This window comes from Cibotium barometz, chromosome 7, assembly GCF_041138505.1.
Source record: "Cibotium barometz isolate CiBa-2024 chromosome 7, ASM4113850v1, whole genome shotgun sequence".
NCBI classification, from domain to species: Eukaryota; Viridiplantae; Streptophyta; class Polypodiopsida; order Cyatheales; family Cibotiaceae; genus Cibotium; species Cibotium barometz.
This window is the reverse complement of record NC_141052.1, coordinates 15,113,169-15,123,098: the sequence shown is the minus strand read 5'-3', so window position 1 is coordinate 15,123,098 and position 9,930 is coordinate 15,113,169. Positions and strand designations below refer to the sequence as shown.

General features: G+C 43.5%; 1 protein-coding gene across 2 annotated transcripts; it reads left to right on the top strand.

The window, feature by feature from the left end:
* Nucleotides 1–762: 762 nt before the first annotated feature.
* Nucleotides 763–8,831, top strand: LOC147636729 (ATP-dependent zinc metalloprotease FTSH 5, mitochondrial-like). Of its 2 annotated transcripts, none has more exons than XM_086800212.1 (9): nt 763–995; nt 1,280–1,360; nt 1,476–1,584; nt 2,114–2,210; nt 5,807–6,064; nt 6,257–6,511; nt 6,595–6,719; nt 6,806–7,282; nt 7,457–8,831. In XM_086800212.1, the coding sequence occupies exons 3-9, from the start codon at nt 1,558–1,560 to the stop codon at nt 8,381–8,383; spliced, it is 2,166 nt and encodes a 721-aa protein (XP_086656338.1). In that variant the 5' UTR covers nt 763–995; nt 1,280–1,360; nt 1,476–1,557; the 3' UTR covers nt 8,384–8,831. The 2 variants fall into 2 exon arrangements, with proteins under 2 accessions (XP_086656338.1, XP_086656339.1); XM_086800213.1 differs by having other exon boundaries at nt 1,220–1,360.
* The last annotated feature ends 1,099 nt before the right edge of the window (nt 8,832–9,930 follow it).

The following is a 9,930-nucleotide window of genomic DNA, read 5'->3' as shown; positions in this document are numbered from 1 at the left end:
AATCCCAAGAGACCTAAGAAGATCTATCCGACAGGAGTGAGATTCGAACACAAGACGTGTTGAATAACAACTCCATGAGCTAACTGATCTATGGGTGATAGAAAGGTTAGCCCATTTTGTTTATTTACTCACACACCCAGTGAAGAACGCTGTTTTAATGTCGTAGGAACAATAGAGAGAGAGAGAGAGAGAGAGAGAGAGAGAGAGAGAGAGAGAGAGAGAGAGAGAGAGAGAGAGAGAGAGAGAGAGAGAGGACACAACGTTTGATATTTATTAATGTATTAATGTTGATCGAGGCTAATTATTTTCGGCTTAACCTTAGAATCCAAGATAGGCCAAAAAATCATCTGAACAAATATAATGATTTATCATTTTTCTATGCACTTCGGGCCCATATTGTGTACTTGTAAGAACTTTAAACAAATATTGAACTTTAAACAAATATTGCGTACTTCTAAGGCTTACCTTTTAACAAAGGTACGCTAAATTTTTTGAATGTAATACAAAGTTAACTAGTCTCTGTTCAAGTGGCCAAATGAGAGACTTACTTCTAAGGCTTACCTTTTGACAAAGGTATGCCAAATTTTTTGAATGTAATACAAAGTTAACTAGTCTCTCTTTAAGTGGCCAAATGAGAGGGAGAAAAGGAGCCACAGATAAAAGAAAACTTATTTTTAAAATTTGAAATAAAGGCATATTTTTTTTCATGATTGGAAAAGTAATTTTTGTTGGCCAAGTCACCTATTTGAGGGAGTGAGATTATTTTAATGTTGAGTTTTCAAGAGTTTTATTATGAGAACTCTCGCAGTCAAATTGTCAAATGCGTGAGGGTAAGTAAGATATAAACCAGGATATGGCGGTCACAGAGGAGGGCGGCGACAGAGTTTTTTGATATTATCTTCACGTAGAGAGAGAGGCCGGCCCGCGGCCTGGGAAAAGCAGAAAGCAGAAAGCAAGCTTGGATCTGGCGAACCCTTTGTTTTTCGCTCAAACAGGTATGGTTTTCTCTGTCTGTTTAAGTAACGCTTTTGTTTTTTCCTTTTTGCAGAGGGCATCGTACTCTAAAGCGATTTTTTTCACGTTTTCTTAGTTTTCAGCATAGGGCTGTGATTTCATCTTAGGGTTTTCTACATAGAGGGCATCTGTAGGGGTCTTGTCCGACCCCTTTTTATTGCTTAATTCTTTGCTACATGATCTTAGGGTTTTCTGACATGGGCAGGAGAAAAGGGCGCTTTCTAGGGTTTTTGAATGAAAAATTTATCTGTCGCCTTGCAATCAGGAATTGTTCAGGATATTACGCACTGAAAGCTTCGTTGTGTCTTAGCCATTCGATTAAACCCTTTATTTATCAACCCTTTGAGTAAGTCGTTGGGTTATCGCCTAATACTTTGATTCTTTCCTTGGTTATGGATTAACCCATTTGATAATCCTTTGATCACTAGCTTCTGACACCTCTTTTGTCGGGTTTATTGTAGTATCTCATGATTTCTAGTATCAAGGATTTCTAACTGTGAACAAGGGGAGAGGTATCCAAGACTTTGTTTATCTGCACCAGCAATGGCTTGGTGGCAACTTGTTAAAAAGGTGAGTTGGGTGCTTTGCATCTCAGCTTGTGGTCTACCAACATGCGACTTTGTGTCAATACGACAATTATTCAGGTTCAAGGTAGGAAGAGGCGTTGAAATTCATAATGACTATTTCGTGTCACGGCAGACAACTTCCAATTCGCTTGCCAATATCATTGATGCATGTCTATGTAATCACCTCTCATCAGCCACATCAGCAATGAGCAAAGATTTTACCTCTCATCAGCCACATTAGCAATGAGCAAAGATTTTCTTTGAATTTTGTTGATACTTATCTAGATAAGCTGCATTGAGAGATATATAGTCTACCATGTGGTGCCCACATTGATTCTATTTATGTCCATGCCATTGCCTTCATAACCACTTCAGCTAAGCTCTGCCACATCAGCAAACATAGAATCTTGTAGATACTTATCTTGAGAAGCTGCAAAGATTAAATCAGTCACATTGTTTGTCTCTGTCTTTGGGTTGGTTACAAGAATGGTTTTAAGATGTACTGATTTTGTTGCGCCTTTTTTTTTGGACAGAGCGGAGGATTGTTGAAGCCACGAATAACCTCACCTGGTTATTTTGCTGTTCCTACATCAAGATACCAAGCTGATGCTTTTACTGCCAGTTGTGAAGGTACATGAGTTGTTTGTTGTTTTCATGAGTGATTAGTTAAAAGGATTTTTGATTGTTTTTCTATAAAACTATAAAGGATGCTTGTCAATTGTAATGGTTCACTTTGTATTCTTAAGGGCCTTAGACGGACATAACTCCTGCCCATGTAAAGGGGAGATCTTACCCACCCATCCCCCATACATGGAGGATCTCCCCAATCCTTGCTTGTCTAAAGGGAGGCTGCAACATCACAAGATAGATGTTTGAGAAGCATCTGTAAAAGTTCCTTCTATTAGTCTACATAAAAATGTTTGCTCAATAGCGAACTACAACCCTCCAAGGGGGTCAAAAGTACAATGCACAGGAGATGGCTGGCTGCTCTATGAGGGAGGCTACACTGAGGAGTTGGGAGGAAGCCTCTCTGGGGCCCAAAAACAAAGGAGACCATTGGCATTGTAGGTGGGATGGGAGCAACTATGGTTGTAAGCACCACCTAGGCAGTGAAAGGTTTGCAAGTGGAGCTGCATGCCTAGGAGAAAAGATTGTAGGCTCTACCCAAATTTAAATTTTGTTTGTTTTTGGTGATTCTCTTCTTTCTTTTAAAATTATTCATAAGTTTAGATTCATCTGGCCTTATGATGGTATATTACTACCATGTAAATGGCTACAAATCCCCTCTATAGTTATGTTGTGAATATGTACAGGGATCATGTGGTTGATCAATCCCCAAATGGCAGTAAGCCCAAAGCTTTGCAAAAAGCTTCGAACTTCACTCGTGAGAGCCTTCGTGAACATATCTACCACATTGTTGTGTGTAGAGACATAAGCCAGGTTAATCTCTAAAATCGAACAAAGACAACTTGAATTGACACTTCTCGGGATGTTTGTGGAAACCTTACATCATGTGAATGAGCCCCGAAACAGCCCGATAGGCATAAAACATTTGTTAACGTAGTTAACATCACACTATAGGGTACCTTCTTCACCTAAGAGGATAGTTGAATCCAAGACAATTAGAAGAGCAGCTCGAGAAGGTGATGATGAGGGAGTGAGTGTGAGGTCAAAAGGACGAAATGACAAGATGTACAAGAGATCAGAGCAAAACCACATAGCATGAAATATGTGAGTGAATATATATATAATAGCATAGTCACATGAAAACGCGTTTTCACACATCCTCCCTCAGTCCAACAAAGGGGACCATGAGAGAAGATGATGGATGTTAGGGTCCTACGTTGGCAGAAGGAATGTATCCGCCTCTAGAAACAAAATCTGATAAAGTCAGAGAGGGCGATCATGATGGCAATGGTGGTGAAGATGAGTGGATGTACATGGGTTGATTGTCTCCCAAAGCAAGATCTTGAACGGGGCTCTCCACTAGTAAGAAGTCCCATTCTCTGTGTGTTCTAGATCAAAGTTTGGAGAATCAACTATGGATGAGAAGAATTGGTCCTCCGGGAGTGCGGGTAGACGATCCTTGCTGTGTGCTCTCTAGGTCTTCAATCCCTTTGCTCACGATAGCTTTGATACCATGTGAGGGCAAAAAGACGAAAGGACGAGGTGTACGAGAGATCAAAGCAAAATCACACAGCATGAAATATGTGAGTGAATATATATATAATAGTGAGTGCAAATATGTACAAGAGCCCTTTGATGTGAGGTGACTTTGAGAAGAAAGACTAGTTCTGAAGTAGACATGATGTCGGAGTTGAAGCACGGTCGATGACGAAGGCTCGTGTTGATGTGAGGCAAAGCACTCCGAGAAGTGGTCAGTGTTGAAGGCTCGCGTCGGTGAGTGTTGAAGGCTCGCGTCGGTGGATGCAGAGGCAATTTCCCCTTATTCTTTCGTCTGTGCTTTGCATACATGTAGTTCCTCCTTGAGGTCTTCAACTTGTGCTTTCCATTTTCCCACTTCGGTCGCATGGGCTCCCTTGAGCTCTTTAATTTCCCTATCTTGTGCATCTTCTTGGCATATCAGGATTTTTCTGATAACTTTCAGCCCATCTTTGGCCCATCCGCCTAGAGGGTGCTTCTCTAGCTTCTCCGAGCTTGCGAACACGTGTTTCTCCATCTTGTCAATGATTGCATTCAGTTCTGAATCTGGGATCCGGGATCTCTTCATCTTGGTGCAAGCATGAGAGAGAGAGAGAGAGAGAGAGAGAGAGAGAGAGAGAGAGAGTATTTGGTCCCAAAACCCTTTGTAGGGCCCCCACCACGAATGGTGTACTTGCTTTATTAGAATGATGTACAATAACACAAATCCGTAGATTTGAAGATTTGTTCTTGACTTGCACTCTTCACCTTGTTTGTAGCACTCTCCTTGGCTGTCCTGGCCCTTGGAATATAGCAACCCTTTGTGAATTATGAGATGATTGAATGGATTTCAGGCTCGGCTATTTATAGCCCCTTCTTAACGCTGGTTGGCTGGCTCATGCATGAGTTGGCCTGTTTATTTTTCCTACACGATTTTGAAAAGTCCCTCTTTGGGCAGCACATTTCACATCATGCTGGCTGCCCCTTTTCTGCTGTGCCCAGGCTGCTGCCTAGCACCATGCGATGGCCTGCTGGGCAGGCCATATGCCCTGGCGGCCTGGCTGGGCTGGCCTCTAAGGCAGGTCGGCTGGCTGGCCAAGCCCCTATGGGCTGGCCGGCCAAGCCCTTCTTTGGGCTGGCTGACTGGGCAACAGCCTCCTAAGGCTGGCCAACACATGCCCTAGCCTTCCTGGCTAGAGGGCAAAGGCCATGGGCCATCTTGGCCCCCTTAGGTGGCCTAAGGCCTACCCCGTGCCCATGTTCAAGGGATACAACCCCTTTTCTTAGGGCTACCCCCCTTCTACATGCAATTACATACTTCTAGACTGGTTGCAAACCAAACTCTCAAAAGACACCTGACATCATTCCTAAGGGAGACTCGCAGTATGGACTGGCATTGCTCATGTGCAGGACAATGCACACCTGACCAAGACCATGTACAGGACTTCTACACTTGACCTTGGACGCTTAGAATGGAACCCTGGCTCACACGTCCCAGACTGGGGCTCACATGGGACCCGTTTCCACTCCAGGTCCTGCACCTTGGTATCAAATATGACCACGTGGCATCCAAGTGCGCGATGCACGTGACATTTTCAGACACCGATTGCACTCCCATTCCGGTTTGACTCATGTCCCTCGAAGGATGGTTGGTTTTTAGCCTCTAGAAGCAACTGGAAATGTCTCCCACAACAGATAAATTTGACCACCAGTAAGACTACAGCAACAAGGCAGTCCTAGTGGATCACATGTTTTCCTTTTGAAAATGGCTCTGTAGCTTCCATTCTTGCAAGGTCACCGGTTTCCTGTAATTGATAGCTCATGGAAACCGACTGACGGCTGGTGGAGGATTTTTAAATCTTAGGACTGCAATGGAAACTCTCACTGAATTATGGAAGTATGTTAGCTAACACATTAGAGTGATTTGTCATGCTTAATCATACCTGACTTTCTTGAAACAAGACTACTTTAGCATATTACTATGTCCATTGTGTTAGTAAAGCTTTAATTTTTTGTTGAAAACCTCAAGGTAATGTAGAAGATGTGGGTTTGGTGAAATCAAAGGTGTTTTGTGTGCTGGGCAGGCGCTCATAATGGGCAAAAACGCTTTGTTTCTGGATATATTGGCAATTTGGCAAAAAGGATGAAGCAAAATGTGGACGATGCAGAAGTGTCACTTTTGAAAGAGTACAACAAAACAGACCCAGAGTATGTCATACGCTGGTATGAGAGAAGTCAGCCACATCAATGGTACAGGCCCGGTGTTCTGGCTGAGTATTTGAAAGCTTTGGTGAAGGTAGACAAGCTGGATGCGAGTGAATTACTTGCTACCCTACAACAAGGTCTGCGCCAACCCAAACCAACCCACCCACCCATCCACTCCCCCCCCCCCCCCAAAAAAAAAAAGAAGAGGAGGAAAAATAAATAAATAAACCCTTTTCTACATAAAAACTACACTTCCTCGTCATCCTTGATGAGGCCTGGGTCTTTATCCCTTTTTCCTGTGTATATCTTATAGTGCCGCCTGGTTGCAGGCGTCAAAGCTCGTGTTGGAGGGCAGATGCATGGTTCTACAGCCCCCCTCACAGGTGCTGCTCAGCCAATGCTAGGCAGCATTGGTAGTGCAACAAAAGAAGGTATTTTAGGAAGTGCTAGCTCTCCTATCCATATGGTCAGTGCTGAGGGTGGATTCAAACAACAATTCTGGCGGACTGTAAGAACCTTGGCCTTGGCATTCCTTTTGGTTTCCGGACTCGGAGCCCTTTTTGAGGACCGAGGTATTGGCAAAGGTGAGGTACTTTCTTTGGATTTTGTGATGTGGCATGGTTTTGTGCTGTCTTGGGCGTGTCTTGATCTTAATTAATGTGGGCAGGGCTAGGTTTGAATGAGGAGGTGCAACCAACTTTGGAGTCAAATACCAAGTTTAGTGATGTCAAAGGTGTGGATGAAGCCAAGGCAGAGCTTGAAGAGATTGTATGCTATTTAAGAGACCCAAAGGTATGCCACTAGTAAATCTTGTTTTGGATTAGTGTCGTTAATGCAAAATTAGTTAGCAGTTTGTGATTGGCTGTTTGTCTGCGCAGCGCTTCACATCGCTGGGTGGCAAGCTACCCAAGGGTGTTTTACTAGTTGGGCCACCAGGCACTGGAAAAACAATGCTGGCTCGTGCCATTGCGGGTGAGGCCGGAGTCCCGTTTTTCTATTGCAGCGGTAGCGAGTTCGAAGAGATGTTTGTGGGTGTAGGGGCAAGAAGGGTTCGTGATTTGTTTGCAGCTGCAAAGAAGAGGTCTCCTTGTATCGTTTTTATGGATGAGATTGATGCGATTGGAGGAAGCCGGAACCCAAAAGACCAGCAGTATGTCAGGATGACTCTGAATCAACTTCTAGTGGAACTGGATGGTTTTAAGCAGAATGAAGGGATTATAGTCATTGCAGCGACCAACTTCCCTGAGTCCCTTGACAAGGCACTTGTGCGTCCTGGACGCTTTGATCGCCATGTAGTGGTCCCAAACCCGGACGTAGAGGGTCGCCGGCAGATCTTAGAATCCCATATGTCAAAGGTAAGTGTCATTGAAAACCCGACCTGGTTTTGTTTATTTGGTCACATGAACTGTGCTTGTGGACACGAGCGCCGATGCAAATAGTCAATTTCTGTATGCCGATAATAGTGGTTAAATAGGAGTGAGCATAGCAATCTCAGTGATTTTATGCTTTTGCTCTTTTGTGTTTTGAAGGTTTTGAAAGCAGATGATGTGGACCTTATGATAATTGCCCGAGGGACACCCGGTTTCTCAGGAGCTGACCTAGCAAATCTTGTAAACGTGGCTGCATTGAAGGCAGCAATGGATGGTGCCAAGTCGGTTGGCATGTCGGAGCTGGAATATGCCAAAGACAAAATCATGATGGGTAGTGAGAGAAAGTCGGCAGTGATATCAGAAGAGTCGAGGCGACTTACAGCTTATCATGAGGGCGGGCATGCCCTCGTGGCTCTTCACACTGATGGTGCCATGGCAGTGCATAAGGCCACCATTGTTCCTCGCGGATTGTCTCTTGGAATGGTGGCACAGCTTCCCGACAAAGACCAGGATAGTCTTTCGCGCAAGCAAATGTTGGCGCGTCTAAATGTAGCAATGGGAGGGAGAGCTGCGGAGGAACTGATCTTTGGAGATAGTGAGGTTACTTCCGGAGCTTCTCACGACTTCAAATCCGCCACTGATCTGGCCCGCTTGATGGTGACTAAGTTTGGAATGAGTAAAGCAGTTGGGCTTGTGGCACATGACTATGCAAACGATGGCAACAACATGAGCACAGAGACGCGGCTTCTTGTGGAGAAAGAAATTAGGGAGCTTTTGCAGATAGCATATGAAAACGCAAAGCATATCTTGACAACGCATCAGGAGGAGTTGCATGTGTTGGCCAAGGCTCTATTAGAGCACGAGACTCTTACCGGAAAGCAGATTAAGGAACTGCTTGCAAAAGCTGATTCTTCTCCTAGTATTACACCAGCACCAGTTCAAACGAGTCCGACCCCAGTCCCCCCGCCTACCCCCTCCATGCCGTCTGCGGCAGCTGCAGCTGGGGCTGCAGCTGCCGCCGCTGCCGCTTCTGCAGCTGCTGCGGCGGCAAAAGCGAAGGGTGTTACACAGCCTGTTGGAAGCTAGGTTCGTGCTGCTGCCGCAGTGTTTGCATCTGAGATTTTGACATTTTGTGTATTTTGTGCCAGGGATGTTTTAGTGCTCTCAGCCTTATTGTATGGACGGTTGAAATGATGGGTCAATGCAACAGATGCCTAACAATTACTGAGAGCAGCTGAAATTTCAAAGTTATGGTAGACTGCCCACCACTATCTGTGCCCAAAAATGGCTCAGGATAACCGTTCAAGAAATACAGATTATGTATTTGTTTAGAATCTGGAGTATATATATATACATACATATATAACTATATCTCTTGAAAATTATCTGTACTCTGAGAAGAATTGGTCACGAGGTGGCGTGTACATTATTCTATAGCAGGCAAGTTAACTTCGTTTAAGAGGCACTTGTAGGCCAATTGATTAGTATGAACTAGACTTCATGCCCTTAATTTATTACTCATATTTTAAAGAAAGGGCCTTGCCTTGAAAATCAAGATTCTAAACTTATATCGAGTTTTTTTTTTTTTGGGGGAGGGGATGTGACAGTGGGTACTGAAATTAGATGCCATGTAAAGAGATTCGAGGTGAGAAGATATTATTGATGCATGCTTAATCCTCTCTATTTGCGACCAATTTTGTTCCCATGTGTGCAGTAAATAAATTACACTTTAACGTGCTCTGATGTGATAATCAAAGTGAGCTAATTATGATGTGGGGATGGGAGCTCTGCCAGTTCGTTCATCAGTGTGTCCATGTTCAATTGAACAAATGAATACTGCTTTTCATTGCTGAAAGCAGTAATCTCCACAACGTCCTTGACTCTTTGTACGAATCCAGAAGCCATTGCTACTTTGCCTTGTTTAAGCATTCCGTCTCATGCAACCATTCTTATAGCACTAGTTTTGGGAATGTTCTTTTAAAAACACAATAATTAGTAAAGAACTCTAGGTGTTGTGGAAATTGTAAATATATTATGCTACTTGCTGCTGCCTTATATCAAATATCACATGTAACTAGCACTTATTAAAGATTTATAATTTGCAACCGTGCCTTGGGACTTGGAAAAAATTCAGAATTGATGGCTGTAGTGACAAGGTACCGTCGCCTTCGTCTGAAACCCAGTACTTGGAACAAATTACTTGGGGTGGCCTCTTGATTCTAAAGGTGGGCTTCTTGTGAAGTTTTGAAGGGCAATGATGCCCATTGAAGGCTGCAAATTTTAGCACTGGTCAGCTTTAGTTGGCCATTCACTCTACCTTGTGCTGTGTGTTCATTGGAGTTGTGATCATTCACTCTACTGGGTAACGCCGTCGACGCAATCTTTGAACTCAAAATCAAAAACAAAAAGAAAAACAATCTTTAATCTTTTGCTCCTCCATATTTTATGCGCTCTCAGAATTGCCTCTAATGGTAGCATCCACGTCTCCAAAAAAGAGGTGTTAGGTCCGAATCTACCCACTCTCGTAGTGAAAAGTGATGGTAGGTAATTTTAGTACCCTCGTTAAAAAAAAGAATTCTTGAATTAGTATTAGAAAATACATAAGACAACTATGAAAACAATATCCTACACAT

Bases quoted from the DNA above. Each gene is read 5' to 3' on its own strand.
- LOC147636729 (XM_086800212.1), top strand. From the start codon at position 1,558: ATGGCTTGGTGGCAACTTGTTAAAAAG. The intron at 1,585-2,113 runs GTGAGTTGGGTG...TTTTTTGGACAG, and splicing joins GGTGGCAACTTGTTAAAAAG to AGCGGAGGATTGTTGAAGCC. The intron at 6,065-6,256 runs GTCTGCGCCAAC...GCCTGGTTGCAG, and splicing joins ACTTGCTACCCTACAACAAG to GCGTCAAAGCTCGTGTTGGA.